The sequence below is a fragment of the Schistocerca piceifrons genome, chromosome 3 (genome assembly GCF_021461385.2).
Source record: "Schistocerca piceifrons isolate TAMUIC-IGC-003096 chromosome 3, iqSchPice1.1, whole genome shotgun sequence".
In the NCBI taxonomy this organism is placed as follows: Eukaryota; Metazoa; Arthropoda; class Insecta; order Orthoptera; family Acrididae; genus Schistocerca; species Schistocerca piceifrons.
In genome coordinates this window covers 716,559,309-716,582,613 of record NC_060140.1, presented here as the reverse complement: position 1 = coordinate 716,582,613, position 23,305 = coordinate 716,559,309, and the positions used below count along the sequence as shown (strand labels likewise).

Below are 23,305 nucleotides of genomic sequence, written 5' to 3'. Positions count from 1 at the left end.
GGCAGAACCAACATGCACCTAGAAAACTCTGTCTTTTAAAAATTCCTGAAGGAAAAAAAAAACAGGTCAGGCGGCCACGGAAGCCCCATATGTAAAGAGTATGGAGGATACCACTTCTCCAGCAGGTGTCTTAGGCCTTTTCCAAATAGAAAAACATGACCACAGTCAGATTTCCGTAGTAAACCATTCATGAAATGGGGACAAATTAAGTACAGGTCAACTGCGAAATGCCACACCAAATCCACACTGGGCAGACAATTTTGAGACTAACCACCACACCAGCTGGGCATGAATCATACGTTCCATCACCTTGCAAACACAGCTGGTGAGATCAGGCAGTAGCTAGAAGGAAGGTTTTTGTCCTCACCAGCGTAGGTACGGGTATGATGGTCGGGAAATGGGCCGTCTGCCCAGATATGGTTGCACGTGTTAATCAGAAAGTGCTTGCCCACAAGAAAAAGGTGCTGCAACACCTGAATGTCAACACCGTCTGTCCCAGCGGCGAAGGAGCAGGATGAACTGAGAGAATGCTCTAGTAAAGGCGGCATTGTAGCATTCACGATTCAAACAGAAGAGAAGGGTACAGTTCAAGCCTCCTCCACTCGTTTCCGATGAAGGCATGGTGATAGAGGGAAGAGCATGAAATTTCCGCAAAATGGCAGCCCAAGGTGTTTAAGATAGCAATAGGGTCCACAATAACATCATCTGCTAGTGTCAGGCTGGAAATTGGCAAATGGATCTTTAATCCTAGAGAGCCATCAGAGGCTGATCCATGTGACAGAGGAAGGGGTGGAACTGTAGAAAGAAATAGTGAATGAAATCCAGCTAGCTGTTTTGCTATCCCAAAGAACGCTATGGCACTTCGCACACATCTGTTTATAATGAATGCAGTTTGCCATCTTAAGATGACAGTTAAAAATGAGGAGAGCATGTCTCAGTGCGCAAATTGCATCGCGGCACACCTCCATCCACAAAGATACCAGGACACAGCATGGTAAAGAGAAAGTGCAGGGAATGGAACATTCTGCAGCAGTAAGGGTAACCTTGTCATCACAACTGGGGAAATCCTGTTCATCGAAGGTCGCCAGGGAGGAGTAAAGCTGCCAGCCGGTCTTTGTAAGCTGCCATTTGGTTGTGCACACAGGTGGGGTAGGAGTCAGCAAACAGAGAGCTCAAGGGAAATGGTCGCCTGAGTAGGTGTCAAAAAACGAACCACTCAAGAAGATTGGCAAGCTGGGCAGTGCAGAAGGATAGGTCCAAATGGGAATAGGTGTGCAAGGAGACAGAAAGGAACATGGGTGCCCCAGTGTTAAGGGCAGAAGAGGTTGAGCTGATTAAGATCAGTTTTGGGGACACCTCTACAACAGGTTCTTGGAGAACCCCCCAAAGGGGATGATGGACATTAAAAGTCACTAAGTAGCTGTAATGGGGAGGTAGCTGCCCAATAAGCTGAAGGAAGTCTGCCCTGGTGACATCTAATGACGGAGGGACATAAATGGAAGAGGGAAAAGTCAAGTGGGGAAGGAAAAAGCTAACTGCAACAGCTTGAAGTTGAGGATAGGGAGATGGGTTGACTAGGAACATCTAAGCAGCGCTGTCGGTCTGTGGAGTCTAATGCCAAGAAACGGTTGGTGGTGCGCACTGGCGACACTGAGGCTGGCCGGGCTAAGGTATCACATGGTAACATCGTCGAAGAGAGTCTCCAGCGAAGCAGAAGATCGTTTGCCTTTGATAGACTTCTTTGAGCCTTTCCAGTTAACAGCGGAAGACATGGGTGTTTGGTTGGAGGGATGTAAGAAGTCTTCGCGGGAGTACCCCTTCTGTCCTTTCCTGCCGGTAGGGTAGCTGTTGGCTTTGCCCCTTGAGGCGAGAGTTTGACGACTTGTTGCACAGCTGGGCAGGGGGATGGCAATACTACCTTGACACACTGCGATTTCACAACCTCAGAGCTGAATTGGAGGTCGCATGTCTGCGTGGCCATGATCTTTGTGGAACGAATTTAACTATAGGTGCTAGACAGGAGAATGCAGGGTTTGCTACTAGCCAGTAACTTGCGAGAGACTGGGTAAGTAACTTGTTCCTTTACCCGGATCTTTTGGACAGCCTGCTCATCAAAATACACAGGACAATCCCGAGAGAAGGCAGCATGGCCACCATAGCAGTTGATACAGTGGGGAGGAGGCATCAGACAATCAACCTCATGTGCATCCCTACCACAGGTTACACATTCGGTGGGGTATCGAGAAAACATTCTAGGGGTTGAAACAATGAAACAGGTAGCAGTGCGTCACGTTCAGAGTGTATGGTCGGACTGTGATACTTTCATAGCCTGCTTTGATCTTTGACGGAAGCACCACTCTATCAAAGGTGAAAAAAAAAAAAGAGTGCAGGTGGGCACTAAGGAGGAATCTACCTTTTTTAAAACCCGGTGTATGGCCATGACAGCTCATCAAAGAAGAAAGACTGGATTTTGGCCTCTGTCAGACCAATGAGCAGCCTAGTGTAAATAACACCATGGGAAGAATTTAAAACTTCTATGGGCCTCAACACGAACAGGGTAGACGTCGAGAAGTGGGATGGCAGGCAGGTGTTGTGCTTGAGAATCAGAAGTAGTCTCCAAAAGCAAAGTGACATTCCGTACACAAGAGCAGTATTTCACAGGGCTGGCAACTGCAACAACACCTTTCTCAATAACTAACAGATTTACCATGGTGAAGGACTGACCATCTTCAGTATGTGAGACCATGAGGAACTGTAGTGCAGCTGGAAGGGTCTTTGAATCACTAGCCTCATTCCGTTTAAGTTTCATAGATGTTGGCTCGTTGCGAGAAAATCTCCACTATTGCAGCATCTCCAATGGCGCGCTCCCTCCAACTGGCGGCCCCGTCACAAGGGGGTGCACCCACCTTAGGCGATTGTTCACACCTCAGGACACACCACCTGGACTGAGGGACCAGTCTCCAATTTGGGAAGGTTGGAGCTACGGCAATACCCCCTCCTTGGGTCTGGCCTGTACCAGGGGGGTGCAAACCATACCTGTCAACCCGTGGCTGGGAATTAGGTGTGAAGTCATATGTTACAAGTCAGACGCATGGGACGGGCTTCAGGAGGGCACAGAGTGGAAGAAGAAAAAGAGGAACCTCAAATGCCGAAGCAGATCATTGAAAATAAGGGAAACAAAGAAAGGTAAAGGGAACGAGAAACAGTGAGACTGCTCTTATGTACTGACTTCTCTAGTTCTCTGTTAACATGCAATAATCCAGGTGCTTTGCAATATTGTTATGGCCTGGTCACTTGCGTGTACAAAGTGATGGTGGTGTCCTACTTTTACATTGTAACAAAGACACAACATGCACCTTCTTTAACAAAAATCAATAGAATTCACATTTAGTTTGTGTATTTGAGACAAGAAGGAGTGCTAACTGGATCTGAATCCATTTAAATACAACAATAAACATTAAAATAAACTGCTCAAGTGCTTAATAATCACTACATAGTGCATGCTGTATGCCAATATCATGTCTACAAACACTAGAAAAATCTAAATGGTGCTTAGTTCAAAGTCACTTCCTTCCTTGACAAGGTCATTTGTGTTTAGTGGAAAAGTCAATGGAATTGCCCAAGAATATAATCATATTTACCATAACACTTTCTACACTCACTTATTATACTTGTTCAAAAATTGTTTCTGTGTAGCATACAATATTACTCAACTTCTTTGGTGTTACTTGGGCCACTGATTTCTTAAACAGTTCCAAAATTTTTGTCACACTGAAGCTTTTATTATTTGTTGCCACAGAGTGCTAAATCTATGACCAAACCATTTCAATGGGGTTGAAGTGGCAGAGGTATTGTGGAAGCCAAAGAATGCTGGCAATGTGTTCTTTTGCCACCTCCTCAACACATCGTTGAAACTGTGGCTTATTTTGTTTCACAATCTTACACAACTACCCTGAACTTTCACACTAACATTTTAACCATTCAATGTCAACTTTTTCAATTGCTATATTTGGAGTTTTGTTTTTAAATACTGGTCTGTGGCATTATCCATTACAATGATAGATGGCCAATTTTATGTTTTCCAATACTTGCCCCTTGAAACACTTCAGATAATTATAGCGATTCATATCCTTGTGGTAGTTTCTTGTTTTGCTCTATTTGTAAACCAGGTACAAATAAGTACAAAAACAGAAGTTCGAGCATTCAAGACAATATTTGCACTAATTTTTTGTACCTGAAACCGAGAGCTCTGATAATCATAAACAAAAGTTTTACTGCCACTGAATAATTCTCCCTCATTGTGAGCAATGCACAGGTTTTTTTTAATGTTTGGGTGTTCTCTTAATATTTGTGTATGTAGATGAAATGAACCAGCCAATTACTGTTACACAGAGGGTCTCTTCTTACAAAATTTCAAGACAGTGCTTATATGAATCTTCAAAGCATCTACAATTCTTTCCACTTCATTAAGAGGCAGCAGGAGTCATACCATTGTTTCAATTTCTTGAAATATTCCCCACACAGAGCGTGAAAACTTACATGCCTGACCACACAAAATGCAAGCAGAAGGCTGAATGTTCTATTTAGCAACCACACTCTTCTGCTCACTTCCACAACAACTTTCAAACATCTGGGACATAAAATAAACTTGCCATTCATAGATAAATAGCACACAATGAAAACTGATCAGATTTGTTAAATTACTTGGTGCCTTGGTGCAAGCATTGTTTGCAACTGTCTAGTAGCCATAGTAGAGTGATTTGGCGATATTGAATGGAATAGGAAGTGCAACTTGGCAATACTGAATGGCACAAAAGGTGCATCTAAACACATTACCTTAGCAGTTGTTGCTGAACTAGCAGCCCTGTGAACAGCTAGCTAGAAGTTAATCACTTTATTATTCTTATCCATGTGTAACTGATTACCATCTTCCTCCTCTCACTCCCTCTTTCACTCATATCATGCCCACTGCTGCCAATCCTTAGTTGGAAACTGCCTTCCTAAGTTGTCTTTGTTGTACTCATGAACAAATGGAAAAATGGAAATGTTTTCCTTTCTCCTCCATTATAGTAATTACAAAATTTAATATCAAATATTACATGTCATTTATGACATGAATCTAATGTCAACTATGTAGAATAGATGGTTAGATTTAAGAGAGGGCCCAAGTTCCTAATCTTGTCAGAGAAAATAAACCAATAAAAATATAATTTTCTGGTTTGTTAATATTTCACAGTAGATCATGTTATTCTTAAATGCAGAAATAAAATACTAATGTCTTGACAAGCAAGGAACAATGAAATTATTGTGCAAACTAGAATGACTTTATAACCATATTCTTTCAATGATTTTTGCAATTTGTACATGACCGATCTGTTAAATGTACACCCCTTCTTGAAGAAAGGTGGTGAAAGGGTGGCACGAACACACACACACACACACACACACACACACACACACACACACACACACACACACACACACACGGAGAGAGCTCTTCCAATACATACCTAATACTTTCCATCACATAATCAGGAAAATTTGACTCCTCGAAATATTGAATGGGATTTGGGACATCAATACCCTTCACTGTTATTTCCTTTGATCGTCTATAATCATCCACTTCAAACTTATTCCTGAAAATTACATAAATGTTACCACATAATAAAACAAGTGACAAACCAAGACGAAAAACACACAATTATAAACCAAGTTAATCTACAGCTCCCAACTATCAATACAGACAAATGCTATTGTTAAGAACATGACCTTACCTGTTTGCCACATTAGGGTGTGGGACATAAAAATCCTTTGCTATTGGGGAAAGCATACTCATATCCCAGGCTGGTTTCCTTAGTCCACCACCAAGTTGGTCATCTCTTCCCCGGAAGTTTTTGCCCCCCCTGCGATCTTCAAATTTGTTCCCCCCTCGATAGCCACCCCCGTTTCTTTGGAAAGACCTGCAAAATTCACAAAGTATTAATGCAAATAGCTACCACAGAATGTAACTTACAGATAATGTGTCTATTTGGTTGTCATGAGCACTAAATCTCAAAGCAGAAAATACCTTGGAAATTAATGAGTTCTTGGACACTGATCTCCATAAGGAGAAATGGGACATTTCTGAAACATACCCAAGTCTGATGTACAGGGGAAAAATTAGATTTTTTTGCAAGCTCATTTTATTATTCGATAACTGAGGCACTGAGAACCGTAAGGGCCCAAAGCACACTGTCATCAATTTTGAGATTGTGGCATGTATGCATGCTCCTGATATCTGTTAATCCCTTTGCGAGCCTGTTACATCTATATCTCTAGCCCCCACACTGTAGTTATGAACGTTCACGAAAAGCTGTCTTACCAATTTCTTAGATATTTATTTCCACATGGGCCGGAAGTACGTTGCTCTGCACTCTCAGACTGTTATCTAGGGCTGATAATTATAGTTTTCACATTGTGTACATAGTAATAATACTTCATAATCACATGTGTATTGGCAGTTTAAACTGAACCTCAAGCTAATGTGGCTAATGAAAATGATAATGAGGATATGAAGTGTTTAAATAAGTCAATTTGTAAGGTGGTTTTAGTGTGTGTTGGATTGTTGGTTTAAAAGAGGCGGGAAGGGACCCCTGTTAGGTCATCGGTCCTTTGTTCCAAATAAAAATGTCACAAGGGTGAGAATAAGACAAGCGGAACTGACAACACAAAACAGAGAGAAAGGAAAAACCATAAAAAACGACGGAAGGGCAACACACACTTAAATGGACAAAAGGGGAGAAGAAAACCACTGAAACGCAAGAAACAAGTCGAAGAGATTAAAATGACAAAACAGATTACCATGGCTGGCTGACCATGAGAATAAAAAGGACAAGCCAGCCACTCTGCAACACATTAAAACCTCCACCCTAAAAGCACAAGGGTGGAGGACACAAGAGGGACATAGGACATGCGCTAAAACTTAGATCAAATGATAAAACCCACCCTGACGAAAAAACATAAAACTAAAGCTGCTGCTGAGACATTGTTGCCCAATAAAGAAAGGTAGGGTGTTGGGAAAGTCAAGTCCACCGCAGAGCAGCTAAAAGTGGGCAGTACAGCAAGTGGACAACGGTCATTTGTGAGCCAGAGCAACACCGAGGTGGGTCCTGACGACGGAGAAGGTAACCATGCGTTAGCCACATGTGGCTAATGCCGAGCCAGCAGAGGACAACTGATTCCCTCTGATAGGGCCACATGGAAGACTTCCACACATTTGTAGTCTCCTTAATGACACACAGTTTGTTGTGTGTACTGAGGTTATGCCATTCGGTCTCCCAAAGCCGCTAAACCTTGCAGTGTAGTACTGAATGCAGGTCAGTTGCAGAAAAGCCGATCTCCATGAGCGGTTTCCATGTAGCTTGTTTGGCCAGCCTGTCATCAAGTTTGTTGCCTGGGATTCCGACATGTCCTGGAATCCACACAAACACCACCGAACGACAGAACCTTGTTCCAGGACATAGATGGACTCCTCAATGGATGCTACCAAAGTACGGCGAGGGTAGCACTGGTCAATAGCTTGTAGGCTGCTCAAGGAGTCAGTAAATAGGAGAAATGACTCACCAGGGCATGAGCGCATGTGCTAAAGAGCACGGGATATGGCTGCCAGCTCTGCAGTGAAAACACTGCAGCCATATGGCAAGGAGTGCTGTTCAATATGTCCCCCATGAACATATGTAAAGCCTACGTGACCATCAGGCAGTCACTTAAGAACAGATCTAAAAACATAAAACCCTGTTTATATCAGTATCAGCACTGATAGTTAAGTGTTCAGCCACAAGGTAGCATGTGGTCCTACATTTGTAGCCCAGCTGCTGTGTTTTGGTTGAAGTGGTTGCAACTACGTATTATTTTTCCAGTGTGCAGCTTTGAAAACTCTGCAACAAAACTTGTAGCATTCATCCTATCCACTGTTCTGTTTAGCCAATGTTTACAGAAGAGGATGGCTACAGTGATCCTAAGTTTGATATTGAACTTAGCAGCTCAGAAAGTTAAGAAGGATGTGATTCATATGGCTACACCAAACTGAAAAAAACTCCCTTGCTATTCCAGGTGTGAAGAGGACAGTGTCCTTAAGTTCCTGGTAAATTAATGACCAGTGGGAGGAGCGGGGAATACTACAATCATGATTTCTTTCCTCTCAGCTGAGCTGTATGCCAGCCATAACTGGTTGTTTAAGCACTGTTTTTAATAATCGACACTTTATGTGGAATAATATACATACAATTAATACACTGACAAGGTGTAGAAGTAGACAAGGGGGAAAAAAGTCCCCGGCGAAAAACAGTTTTTCTGTTTTAAGTGATAGTATATGTTTCCTCGGAACTGCAAAACTTTATCAATCCTTTGAATGGTTATGGTTTTACACACCGGTGTAGAATTTCCCGGCACCTCAGAAAACTAAACTGGAGGGGGTGGGGGGACATTTTGGAAAGATCTTTGATGTGCACCAACATGTAAACTGCATATTTTTGTACCAAGAAAGTAGAAATCCGAATTCCACCAAACGCAACAAGTTACTTTCCAAAGCATTGAAATCGAGATTGCAATGTGCTTTTGTAAGCCAGTCATAGCTCACATCACATGATCTCACCAGCAGATGACAGCAGATATTCAGAGCATGGGACACGTGATGAAGTCAGCCAATAGAAACATCACTTAAGTAGCGCGAACACACCAACGAGAAAAGTTAGTGGTTTAAATTAAAATACATAGTGCTGGTACAAGAAAAGAAAAGCTTTCACATATAGTATTGGTCTCTGGGATAAATAAGCTGCATGAGAAGCTAAGCTTTCACATATAATGATCTTTTTTGCGCATGTTACACTTCAAGATACATCGCATAAATGTGCCAGTAACATTTTTGATGACATTTCTGCCCTTCTGGGCTCGAAATTCTTAATGGTTGATGAATTCTTCTCGGGTTATCAGCTGAGTGGTGGCGTCGTCTTGTCACAACATTTCAATGAGTTTCCTACCAATCATCTTTGCCAGAAGATGAGGGGGAACGAAACTCATTGAAACGTTGCGACAAGACGCCACCACTCAGCTGATAACCCGAGAAGAATTCATCAGTGGAATACGCGAAGAAAGACTGCAATTGCATATACTTCTAAATGGTTGTCCTCAAAGACTATTATTAAATAAGAGTCAAACACTAATTTAAGAAATTCATTGTACATTCTCACACAAGGTTCATCTTTCATATAAGGAAATTTACTTTGGAAGTAGCACTTTTCAAACAAACATTCACAATATTTTCCTGTGACCTGTTCGAAATAGGTTCATTTTAGCAGTTACCACAATGCGCCAGATAACAGGCGTCACCATGCTTCCACAGCCATGATGATGCAGGAAGCCCATTTGTTCTTCCGTGTAAAACATTAAAGGATCTTATATTGTGTCATAAAAGAAACAAGGCTTTAGAGGATACTCCAAGAGCATAGAAATTTTGTGAACCATATTAAAATGCACAATTCGGCTAAGTGCATATTCATATGTGCAGATTCGGATGTAAATTTTCTTCGAGTACCAGTACTGTATTATCTCTTGTCCGGTTCTTTATTATGGCATAATGCCATACATGCGGAAAATGAAAACGTGCACTTAAAATGCTGCATAGTTACAACTATGCCAATAGTGTGGAATTATAAACACTTTGTTTCAAATACATTGACTGCCTCAGCAGAAAAGACTAATAAAAGCCAAATTTCTTTAGCATACAGACAACAGTAACTTCACTGTTCTGCATGACGACTAATGCTCGACTGCAGAGAGGTGAAAATAAAATTAAATCTGAAACTAACAACATATTTTAGCCTTCCGTAAATATGTGGATATACTTTAATTCACTTGATAGCTCCTGGCCACAGAAATCCATTTTGTGTTCATTTGACATGAGATAAACAAATATCACTAAATGTTAACAAGGGTCACGTGGAGACTACCCACCTCCCCTTTACAACTCAGACTGCTCTGTACATCATAAGTCCCCGATATTCCTAAACCGGGGCAATACTAGATGGTGGCGTCCCCCCCTCCCTCGAGCGTTTGAGATAGGTCACCAAAAATTTAAAAAATTAACTTTTCAAAAATATGTTCATTTTGTAGCGCACATCTTTCTGAAGAGTCTGATATACAGGGTGATTATAATTAAAGTTAAGCTTTCAAAACACTGTAGAAATAACACCACTGGTCAGAATGACGTCAAGTTGCAACAGAGTATTATTGGAGAAGGGGGAAAACTTATGACGGGGGCGGGGAAGCGTGAAAATAGCATTTTACGTATTTGAACACACAAATGAAAACACCTGTCAAGTGCATGACCCACTGAAGTTTGTCTAACACGCCTGGTACATGGCTTTTCCTCCTCTCGTGTCTGATGTTCGCCACGACAATCTCGATGCAGGATCGGGCTCTGTTTGTAAAACTGTATTACAAGAATGATTACTGTGCACATGGCACTCTGCTGAAGTTCCGGACACTTAAGGGTTTAAAAAAAGGTGTTTGTCTGATGACTGCCATGGGTCTGGTGAAACTGATTCGGAAATTCAAAAAGAGGGGTTATTTTGTTGTACAACATAATATAGGGAAGCAGTCACCACAGCAATGCAGGAGAAAACAAGTGGTGGAGTCCAAACGTGTAGTACACGGAGAATTGCCCGAACATTGGACATACACGTCAGCACGGTGCATAAAATCCTATTAAACAGCCTTCTTTGTATCCATTCAAAATTACCCCTGTGCACAAATTGCCCCCTGTTGACCTGCCAGAAAGAGAGACCTTTGCTTTAGAATTTCTTGCTCGCATGGAAGTGGACACTGACTGGCCGTGGAAGATTTTGTGGACAAACAAAGCCCACTTCCATCTGACAGGATATGTCAAGACACAATTGTCAAATATGGACAAAGGAAAATCCACACGCAAATCAACCAGTACCACTTCATCCTGAAAATGTCTGTGTGGTGCTGGTTTACAGCATCATTTATCATAGGGCCATATTTTTTTGAGGAACAGATGCTTCCGGTCCTGTTACCTGTACTGTCACTGGCAAGCGCTGTGACGTTCTTCTGCACAACCATGTCATTCCAGCTCTTCAACAGTGTGAATGTGTTGATGGGATCATTTTTATGTGAGATGGTGCACTTCTGCACATTGCAAATCCAGTTAAGCAGCTGCTGAAGTGTGGTTTCAGAAATGATAGAATTGTCAGCGCCATTTCCCTACAGCTTGGCTGTCCCATCACCTGATCTTAATCTGTGTGACTTCTGGCTGTGGGGCTATCACCCAACTGCAAACTTCGCTACATTGAAGGCAAACATTGCACAACACATTCTGAACATGACCCCGGACGCGCTTTATCAGCTGTGGAACATGCTGTATCTCGATTTCAACTTCTTGTGCGAAACGGTGGACAGCATACTGAAAATTTTTGTGCCAGTCACACGGAAATTAATATTCCAATTTGAATTATGCTTTTTATGTGGTTTTTGGCCTCATGACAATTAAAAACCGATTTTTCCCATCCGATGTGATTGTGACCTTGCCATGGGGGATGGGCGTATGTAACTAACAGTATCACACCTGTACACCCATGCACACTGAGTAGTACAGTTAGCTTAATGTCAAACATACACCTTAGGCATAGTTGTGCGATTCATTTGTCATTTGTAGTCAACCACTATTAAATTATGATTACAGCACCTTCTATTGCTGCCTTTTGTAACCACCTTTCTTCTGCCGTTAAGTTTTCCCCTTCTCCAGAAATATTCCATTGCAATCCGACGTCATTCTGACCAGTGGTGTTATTTCTACAGGACATTATTTGGTCTTGAGTGTGCCAAAGAGCATTATCAAGTCTCTTCACACAGCATTCTTCTATCGCATGTCACTGTATTTCGCTCTGTGTAATGCCAACTTTGTAATGGATGCCATGAAACTACATTCAAAACAGTGGAAATTAAAATGTCCCATGGTTCCTCTCCTGCTCCCAGTCTGCAGGTTTTACATCCAGCACCTTTTTTTTTAAAAAAAAAACCCTCAGCTAATACTGGATGGGATTATTTGTACACGAGAGAACAAGAACTCTTCAGAAAATGGGCACTCTTTATTGCTTCTTAGCTAATAACTTGCTGTTGTGTGTGACAACATTAAATACTGGTTACATAAAATCAGTAAAGACAGGAGATAAGCAGCAAAACAGTACACATTTCTTCTATACTGAAGTCCTGGCATTTTTGTCTTTCTAATCTTGCTACAGTTTTACATGGTGTGCCTTCCTTTCTGGGAAACTTATCAAATGTTTTACTACACGAAAAGACAAGGTCTTTTTTGTTGTTTTAGGGTGCACAACTACAGTGGTCATTAGCACCCAGACTAAATTATGAATGCACCGCGAGGCACAACGTTAAAACAGCAACTAAAAAGGACAACACTATAAAAGGCACATTAACAGGCAAGGGATTAAAAGAAAACAGCATAATCAAATGTCCTTAGACATGTTTGTCAAGTGGATAAAACGAAGAATGCGAGCAGCCGCTCCTGGGTCATCCGCTAAAATTTCATCGAGAGTACATGGCAGGCCCAGATCAATGCGGTGTATTAAAATTCGGACAGGACGTTAAAATGTGGCGTACCGTCAGCAATTGCCCACATGGGCAGAACGGCGCCGGTGCAGCCGTCAGCAGATGGCGGTGGCTGAACCGGCAGTGCCCAATCCTTAACCGGGCCAAAACGACCTCCTCCCGCCGAGAAGAGCGTGAAGATGTCGTCCAAGCTGTGGGGAGAGGTTTCAAGGCCTGAAGCTTGTTTTCAGTAAGTGTAAATCAATTGGCATGCCACAGCGATAAAATCCGCTGACAAATGACCCTGCTAAAATCAGATGAAGCCACACAACAAGAAGCTGTCCGAGGCTGGAGGACCGCAGCCTTGGCTGCGGCATCTGCAGCTTCGTTCCCAGGGATACCGACATGACCAGGAACCCACACAAAAGTAACCGGAGAACCACTGTCCGCCAGCTGCTGAAGCGAGCGTTGGATCCGGTGCACGAAAGGGTGAACCGAATACGGATCACTGAGGCTCTGGATGGCGCTCAGGCAATCAGAGCAGATGACATAAGCAGAATGTCGGTGGCGATGGATGTTAAGAACAGCCTGATAGAGGGCAAATAGCTCAGCTGTGAAGACCGAATAATGGCCATGGAACCAATATTTGAAACCGTGTGCCCGACAATAAAAGAACACCCGACACCGTCATTGGTCTTAGAGCCATCTGCATAAATGAAGATCATATTAATGAACTTCGAACGAAGTTCAACAAACCGCGAGCGGTATACCGAAGCTTAGGTAACCTCCTTTGGGAGCAAGCTGAGGTCAAGGTGAACGTGAACCTGAGCCTGGAGCCAAGTTGGCGTTTGGCTCTCGCCCACTCTAAAGGTTACAGGGAGTGGAAGATCAAGTTGCTGAAAGAGGCGACAAATGCGAACTCCAGGGGGTAGCAGGGCAGATACATACAACCCGTATTGACGGTCGAGAGAATCGTCAGAAAAGGAACGATAAGGCGGGTGCTTGGGCATTGATAATAGCCGACAGGTATACCGACAAAGCAGTATATCGCGCCGGTAGGTTAGTGGCAATTCACCGGCTTCAGCGCGAAGACTCAACGGGACTAGTATAGAACACTCGGATCGCAAGACGTAACCCCTGATGTTGTATAGAGTTGAGGCGGGGTAGGATGGACGGGCGTGCAGAGTAGTATACAAAGCTCCCATAATACAGCTTTGAGCGGACGATCGACCGATATAGGCGAAGTAGGACGGTTCGATCCGCTCCCCACGGCATACCGCTGAGAACACAGAGGACATTTAGGGAACGGATACAACAGGCAGCCAAATATGACATGTGGAGACCAATTAAGTTTCCTGGCAAATGTTTCCACGAATGGGAGAGTAACTGGACTGCGATGTAAGGACAGTGGGAGAAACTTTGTAGCGCCAGAAGTTAATACAGACCGTTTTCTCGGCAGAAAAATGGAAGCCATTGGCGACACTCCAGGAGTAAAGACTGTCAATACAAGCTGAAGGCAGCGCTCCAGGAAACATGTACACTGCACGCTGCAGTAGATGGTAAAATCGTCCACGAAAAGGGAGCCTGATACATCAGCTGGGAGGCAATCCATTATTGGATTGATTGCTATGGCGTAGAAAAAGACGCTCAAAACTGAGCACTGTAGCACCCCTTCTCCTGGCGAAAGGTGTCTGACAGGACAGAACCCACACATACCCTGAACTTTCGATCCATTAAAAACGCACAAATAAAAAGACGGAGGCGACCGCGAAGGCCCCATGTATGCATGGTGCGGAGAATGCCCACCCTCCAACAGGTGTCTTAAGCCTTCTCCAAATCAAAGAGCACAGGCACTGTCTGGCGCTTCCGCAAGAAGTTATGAATAATGAAGGTCGACAAGGTAACCAGATGGTCAACAGCAGAGCGGCACCTACAAAAGCCACATTGTAGGCGTTGAGATTCGAGCAGCCAAACCGAACGAGAGTTAACCATTCGTTCTATCACCTCACAGAGACAGTTGGTAAGGGAAATGGGTCAATAACTGGAAGGCAAGTGCTTGTCCCCTGGATTAGGAATCAGGACAACAATAGATTTGCACCAGCATGTGGGAACATGACCGTCAATCCAGATGGGACTATAAGTATGAAGAAGAAAATCTTTACCCACAGGAGAAAGGTTTTTCAGCATTTGAATATGAATAGAATCAGGCCCCAGAGCAGAGGACCATGACCGGGCAAGTGCACTTTCGAGTTCCTGCATGGTGAATGACGCATTATAACTTTCATGATTCGAGGAGCGGAAGTTAGGTGGCCTTGCCGCCTCTGCCTGTTTTTGGGGGAGGAAGGCAGGGTGGCAATGAGCGGAGCTCGAAACCTCTGCGAAAAATCGGCCGAAGGCATTGGAGACTTCCTCAGGGGCCACAAGTATGTCATTCGCAACCGTCAAGCCAGAAACTGGTGAGTGGACCTTAGCTGGCACAGGCTACCCCCAGACAACAGGAGTAAAACTGTTGAAGGAGCTTGTGAAAGCAGCCCAGCTGGCTTTCTTGCTTTCTTCAATAACACAACTACACTGCGCAGGTAATCGTTTATAATTACTACAATTCGCCATCATAGGGTGGTGTTTAAAGGTGCGTAAAGCACGTCGACGAGCACGTGTAGCTGCTGTCCACCAGGGCACCAGTACGCAACGTGGAGAAGAGGTAGTATGAGGGATGGAATATTCAGCAGCAGTGAGAATGACTTCCGTGAGGTGTGCGACCTGACTATCGCAGCTTGCGAAGTTTTGATCCTGAAATGTCGCCCTGGAAGAGAAGAGCCCCCAGTCTGCTTTGGAGATGTTCCAACTAGTTGAGCATGGAGATGGGGTATGATGCATGAGATGGATAACACAAGGGAAGTTGTAGCTCGAATATGTATCAGAAAGAGCGTACCACTCAAACCGACCTGCAAGTTGGGTAGTACATATAGAGAGGTCTAAATGGGAATAGGTGCGAGTTGTGTCCGAAAGAAAAGTAGGGGCACCAGTATTGAGGCAGACAAGATTGAGGTGGTTGAAAAGGTCCGCTAACAGGGAGCCTCTCAGGCAGGATGCTGGAGAGCCCCAGAGGGGATGGTGGGCATTGAAGTCTCCAGTCAACAAAAACGGTGCAGGTAGCTGAGCAATAATTTGCATCATGTCTGCCCTAGAAGCGACAGACGACGATGGAGTGTAAACAGTACAAATGGAAAATGTGGAAGTGGGGAGAGTAATTCGGATGGCAACTGCCTGCAGATCAGTGTGCAATGTGATGTGATCATAGTAGATATCTTCCCGGACCAGCAACATAGCCCCTCCACGAGCCGGAATACCTGCCACAGGGGGTAGGTCAAAATGCACAGAGGTATAGTGTGCCAAGTCAATACGATCGCATGAGCGTAGCTTCGTTTTCTGGAGAGCTACTACGACCTGACAGTGAAGCGTAGCAGCAACTTTAAGTCCTCTCGGTTGGAGCGAATGCCACAAATATTCCAATGAAGAAGTGCCATCATGAGAAGAAAAAGAAAAAGGAGAAGCAAGAAGGGGTCACCTCGAAGGCCGCTGAGGGCCTGGCTTCGAGCAAGCATTGCTGCCGCTATCAATAGGTGGAGAGTCCTCGTCCATTTTTTCAATAGTTTCGTCGGCCACCATGTTAAGATGGTCGAGAGGGGGAGCTTCCTCCGCCGGTGAACGGCCAGATGTTTGGCTACCAGCAGTGCAGTCAGGCGAAACAGATGACGGCCTGAGGCGGCAACCGCTGGGTGGCGCAGGAGAAGAAACGCGCCGTGGCAGAGACGGAGAACTTTTCTTCCTATGAGCCATCTTGGAAGGTAATTTAGTCGAAGTACGTACTGGTCAATGGCTGGGAGTTCAGGGTACGTATGAAGTCTTCACGGGACGGTTCCTTCTTGAAGGCCCGTGCATCTGACTTCTGGATCTTAGTCTTGGCAGAAGCTGATGAAGGTGCTTGTGTCTTAGGGGTGACGGGAGGAAGAGGAGACGTTGACTGGGTGATCTTAGCCCTGGCCGAACGGATGACCGTAGCGCCAAAGGTCAGATTGCATGTCTGCGTCGATACCTCCCCGGTAGGCCGAGGAGAGGCGAGAACGGTACTGTATTTCCACACTGGGAGGAGTGTGGGCTTCCTACTAGCAAAAAGCTCGCGAGCAGCCGAGGTGGACACTTTCTCTTTGACCCGAATATCCAGTATACAGCATTCATCCCTATAGATGGGACAGTCGCGAGAGGACGCTGCATGGGCACCCTACAAGACAGTTCACGCAACGAGGAGACGGAGGCGGACAGTCACTCATGGACATCCCTGCCACAAGTGACGCATTTAGCCGCATTAGAACAAGACTGGCGGGTGTGGTTAAAACGCTGACACTGGTAGCAGCGCGTAACGCCCTGCTCAGCGAGAAAAGACTGAATCTCCTTATTAGTCAATCCGTCGAGTGATCTAGTAGATACCACACCACTTTGAAAAGTGCGGTGAGCCTCCACCCGGACAGGGAACGTGTACAGGAGTGTGGCCCAAAAGAGTTTATGTGCCTGAAACGCACTCTCAGTTTCCAACAACAAGGTACCGTTACGCATCCTGGTACAAGACTTGACAGGTCCAGCTATGGCATCTACACCCTTCTGAATAACGAAAGGTTTGACAGATGAAAAATCCTTTCCGTCCTCAGATCTAGAAACTACGAGGAACTTTGGGGCAGGCGGCAGTACTTTTGTCACTGGTGGCTGGTCAAGTTTCCGTTTTTGGGCAGAAGTCGAGAGAGAAGAAGAAGAAAAATCCAATGCGGATGAATCCCCCATGATTACCAGCATCTCTGATGGCATGCTCCTTCCTTGTGAAAACCCTCTAAGAGGGCACTCCCGCCTTAGGTGAATGTTTACACCTCAGGTCACACCTCCTGAGAAACGGACGGAGGGACCAATCGGCATGGTCGGAAGGTGTCAGCTCGGGCAATCGCCCCTCCCCGGGCCTGGCCTTTACCAGGGGCCCTACTTGTCTACCCAGGGTGGGGAATTACACTTTACCCTGTCACCGGCTACGCGTGCGAACGTGTGGGTCGGTCTTCAGGGAGGAAAGAAGAATAGGAAAAAAGGGAGAGTAAGGACAGTGTCTCAAACGCCAAGGCGGAGACCATAGGGTGGACAAGGAGAAGAAGGCAAGGAAGACAGTAAGAGAGGGAGAAAGACAAAGAGGAAACAAAGGAAGAAACCAGAATAAGCGAAAAACCAAAATGACCACAACTGTAAGACGTTGAACCGTCCTCCTCCGGACGCAGGTGCAAGCTACCTCCTTGAGGGGGAGGAACTCCTTTTAGTCGCCTCTTACTCCAGGCAGGAATACCTCTGGCATATTCTTACCCCGGACCCGCTGGGGGACACTGTCGTCTTATAATACTGAAAAAGCTGTTAATATAAATAGTACCCTAAACTGATCCAGTTTCTTGATCTGATTATGTGTCTGCTAGATAAAACGAAATAGGCTTGCCTAATATTGCAGCAACTGTAACACATATCAAATAAATGAAACTGTTTTGGCACATATGGTCATTTCTATTAACACATCAGAATAAAATTCATTAAGTACCAAAATCAAATGCCTATTAGGCCTACTACAAGCAAAATGCTTTGTAAGAAAATAGTTTCACATTTCACAACATCAAAAAGTAGTAGCGCAAAATTTTAATGTAAATTTGGAATGTTCATATTCTTCCATAATTTGTGCAGTGTCCCCATTTCTCCTTCTTCCCTGTTCTAAGGCCGGTATTACACTATCAAATATCTTTGTCCAATATCTTTGTCAAAGATATTTGATAGTGTAATAGGGATCTTTGACAAATGTCGTCCAATATTTGATCAAATCTAGGCCGAGGCCGTATATTTGATCAAAGAAATCGCTTGTCTTCTGTTCACTGCAATGCGGTATGTTACCACGCGGAGCGCTAGCATCGCTGCAGCGTTCTGTCGTCTGTAGTGTTTTTATAACCATTGCCGGTAAATACAATTGGTGTGTGCCGACAACTACAGAATTAATAGAGATGTCTGAAGCTTATGAGGCGCTTTACAACGTGAGGCAGCCTGAATAAAAAATAGATTAAGAAGATTGGAGACCTAACCTGACCTGACCTAACCTAACATAACCCTCTCCTGTAGCAAGGAATCTGAGTGTTATAGTGAGCCTGTCTTCTGAAGATGTAGCAGTTCTTAAGTGAAAATTGTGCTTTGTGATACGAGGATACACTTCATTGAGCACATACAGAAATGTATGCTCATCCATTCTTAAGTAATTGATGTACGACTTGACGTCTTCCACTGTAAGCTCACGTAACAAGTTTTGTTGAATGCTTTTATCGTGTCGTCGTAAAACCCACGGCTTCACCCAGATTAGATTAGTTTTTCGTTCCATAGATCCGTGCTGAGGAGATCCTCGTGGATGTGGAACATGTCGATTTTTTTAAAGCTGAAATAAAAATACTAATAGTATGAATAAATACATCATTTGTTTCTATTAAAAATTTCGCCAATGGAGTAGAAGGAGTTGGCCAGTAGTAAGTTTTTCAGGCTCCTTTTAAACTGATCTTTATTTCTAACTAAATTTTTTATGTTTCCTGGCAAATTATTGAAGATGAGTGTTCCTGAGTAGTGGACCCCTTTTTGAAAAACAGTAAGTGTTTTTAAGTCCTTGTGCAGATCATTTTTGTTCCTGGTATTGTATGTATGAACTGAGTTGTTTGTTGGAAAAAGTGGTATATTATTTACGACAAATTTTATTAAGAAGTAAATATACTGAGAGGCAGTAGTTAACCTGCGAGCCGGAAGTATAGTGAGACTGTCATTTGGGCCTACGAGAGTTATAGTTTTTTGTTGTTTGTTTCTCATGCCTAGATAACTGTACAAACATATCGTTGCATGTATTGTAATAATCATTACATATAATGATCCACATGCAACAATATCTCTACGGAAGTTATCTAGGCATGAAATACAAAAAAAAAAAAAAAGCTAAGCTGCAAATCTCGTACGTCCAAACGACAGTCTCACTGTACTTCTGGCCCGCCAACAGTTTCATTTTCTTTCTTATTTTCCCCCAGTACCAATGCAAGAATCTGAAGTACCCAGTTCTTTGAAGAGGTTTCTGCAGGAGGTCCGTGAATTTACTCCACAAATAATACGTATTACATGCTTTTGGACCTTGAAAACTTTTGTTTGACTTCAAGATTTACCCCAAAATATTATCCCATAAGACATTATGGAATGAAAGTATGCAAGCTTTTTCATTTTTATGTTGCCTATGTCTGCTAACACTCGAATTGCAAATACAGATTTGTTAAGGCGTTTCTGCAGTTCTGTGGTGTGCTCCTCCCAACTGAATTTATTATCAAGTTGTAATCCCAGGACTTTTAAGACTGTCAACCTCGTATGTATGGTTCCATTTTCTCCCCCCACTTCTTTTCCACATGTGCACACAATGCAATTGGAGTACATAGAACTGCTGCGGTTAATAACAAGTTGTTGTCAGCCATCTTGAACTTTGACGAAAAATTTGATGACAGTGTAATACCCCTTGTAGCGCTACGTCAAAGATCTTTGTCAAATATATTGGACGGAATATTGGATCACTTCTTTGATCAAATCTTTGACAAAGAAATTTGATAGTGTAATACCGGCCTAACAAACAATCAAGTCATCACTTATTCTGTAACTATTCCTGCCTGTGCCAGAACTTATTCTCTGGTTAACTTCACAAACCCTGACAGAACTACCGGTTTAGTTATTCCATGTTTATTCTCCGGTAAAGTGTTATTACGTATTCATACAATGCATTTTCCACGCTGCTCCCAGAATAGAACTTAAGCGGTTGCTAGCCGGGGACTGTATAACTGGCGGTCTGGCCAATTGTATTTTTTTTGTCAAAATTTCATTCTCTTGGATACACCGAGAAGATAATATGTAATATTTCTTAACTGTTATTACTGTTAGTCACTTATTTCCACACGTAGTCTGAATCTATGGATTTGGCTAGTAATTATAAAAACGCTTATCTTTCGCAAACCCAGTCAACTATATAAACAGCAATTGGCATTCACCAATTCGGCTTTATTCCGCTCAGCTCGTATGACCCCATTCCTTTTGGCTGCAGAAAAGCTTATTTCTAGATGTGACGGATATTCCTCTCGCAGAGACATCACATACACGATGCACACATTTGAACATCAACTTAGAATGTGATTAAATCTGTTCAGAAACCAACAGCAATGCATTTCAGAATCATAAATAATCGATAGACCACATGCGCTGGATGCTAGCCACTTTGTGAAACAAATTTTTATGGAAATAATGATGAAAGCTGGTTTTGCAGTACAATGCTTCAAATCCCTGCATATGCTGTCACAACTACGGACAACTAGGCCTATGTATAGTAAATTTGGTAGTGACGGGACAAAATTACTGCTTTCTGATCATTTTACAGCACGATTTTCTTAGAACAGGTACCACTGAAGTTTCCTTGGCATAAAAATAAAGCAAAATGGAGATGGAGTATGGTAAGTCAATATCACTTTGAATGGCAGATCCACTAGGATTTCAGTTTCCATTGGACACCAACGAAACAATCAAGATGAAGTCTTGTGTCCTCTACAGTGAGGCAATCTGATGTTTTCTGTAATCTCCAGTAGCAACTCTACTGGCCATTACTCTTGTGACAAACAAAATCTAATTGTACTATGGAAAAACCAGCTATTGACGACTGGAATATACATACGTTTGAAAGTCACATTTTAGAGATGGCAATTTGAGAATTTAAGGTGGTGATGATTTTCATGGTGACAATCAAAACAGTTCATTCAACAACCACTACTGGGGCAAAGTAGGGTGGTGGGGCCAATACCTTGGGCACGTCAGTTGCCTAAATTAAAGCTACATCTGAAACTGAATAGGCCACAGAATGATTCTGCTTTTATTACCAACTGAATTAGCCACAAGGCCAGAACAATGTAAAAAATTTACACTGATAATGCTAGTGCTTTAAGTGGAGATAAAAGAACACAATCTACAATGAAGTCCAACAATTGTATACTCATTAACTGAGATTATGCAATGATGAAATACTCTTAATTCCATTATTCTATCAAGCATCAGTGTAGCCTTTCATGGCAATCATTTATTTCCACATGGATGATTAGTCTAATGTAGAGTGGTGTGTTGCGTCATCTTCCCTGTCCTTACCCATTTTGATATGGTTTTCCCAACAATTCTCCAGTGGCCAATTGTAGTGGTTTCAACTGAGCAATGGGGGTTGCCACATCCTCACACCTACTGTAAATCATACTGGAACGTATTGATGGCAATGACAACATAACAGAGCTAACAAAGCCATGTTAACGAATTTTGTTATGTGCAGTGTGGCATGCAGGAAATTAACATTCTTCCTTTGTTCAGCGATTTTTTTGTTCCCTTTTTAAAAAATTGGTCATGGTTTAATTTCAACTGCTATTTCATTGCATTATTAACTATAGCATTCCCCAACAGTTCCTTGTAATTCGCTCCGTCAGTGACTATTTCATACCCAATGAATGAATCTTTCTAGATGAATATGTTTTGGTAGAACTTTATACTTCCACAGCAAAACTGCATGGAAAACTTCAAACAAAGCCCGATTATGTTTGCACCTTATTACTGCATTTTCGTCATAAAAGCTACAACTGCAAAGTAAACGCAAGGAACCTAAAATACATAACTGCAAAATCACAAGATGCGGAAATGTAGCGCACCCAGCGTTTCACAAAAATGGATAAAAGTTACATGACAGACAATTATATTATACAGGTTCCTGAATTTGGGTTCTGTTACACCGAAAAGCGTGAAAGTGTGGTGCCAATTCTATGATATAGTGACAGAGCTTTAACATATGAAAAAATGCACACTTTAGGTTCGTTACACTACACTGTCCAAAAGAAGTTAACCGGTGGTTTTCTACTTACATATTCGCGGCAATTACTTTTCTTTGGTGAAACTTGTAGACGTTGGTTCCAATGCTTACAACATGTGGTGTAATTGTGGTAAGCCGGTGACCTGTAAACAAAAATTACAGTCAGAAAACAGCAAGGCAAATAACATACAAACTATAATATAATCAATGCGTGAATCAATTACTGCTAATACCATTAACTGTTATCCCAGGTAAGTTTACCTTTAAATACGAAACTCATTCCACGTTCTTACCTCGAGGGGGGTAGAAAGGCCAGAGGAAGCAGAAGCGGTCCAAAGCACTAACCTCACATAAAGATATAACCCATCGCTTAGGTCAGAACGCGACGAAAAAAAAGAAATTTAACAATGGAAAAATAACCTACTTCTCACCGTCGAATACTTTTACATTACTTTACTTATGAAAATATTTTCCTTCGAAGCAGCAAACATACAGAACACCATAAAATTTTCCTTCGAAGCAGCAAACATACAGGCCATCACAGCACGATGCTCTATGTACAGTTTATTCAGACACTGAAATCGACATCAAAACTAGTATATCAATTTACTAATACAAATAACTTATTTCGACAGCAAATTTACAGTTCTTAACTTCCCCACGTTGCTCCTATCTGTTCTTCTACAAACCATAACTGTTAATAATTCGTAATCCATATTTATCATACTTACGTTACTAAAA

General features: G+C 42.8%; 1 protein-coding gene across 1 annotated transcript in view; it reads right to left on the bottom strand.

Moving 5' to 3' along the window:
- LOC124788139 (ATP-dependent RNA helicase p62-like) overlaps positions 1–22,864 on the bottom strand; it is a 60,033-nt gene extending 37,169 nt beyond the window's left edge. The window contains 4 exon segments of the mRNA XM_047255282.1: positions 5,511–5,636; positions 5,775–5,960; positions 22,617–22,707; positions 22,826–22,864. Of these exon segments, the coding sequence (XP_047111238.1) occupies positions 5,511–5,636; positions 5,775–5,960; positions 22,617–22,707; positions 22,826–22,844 (422 nt within the window). The 5' untranslated portion in view covers positions 22,845–22,864.
- Positions 22,865–23,305: the final 441 nt, after the last annotated feature.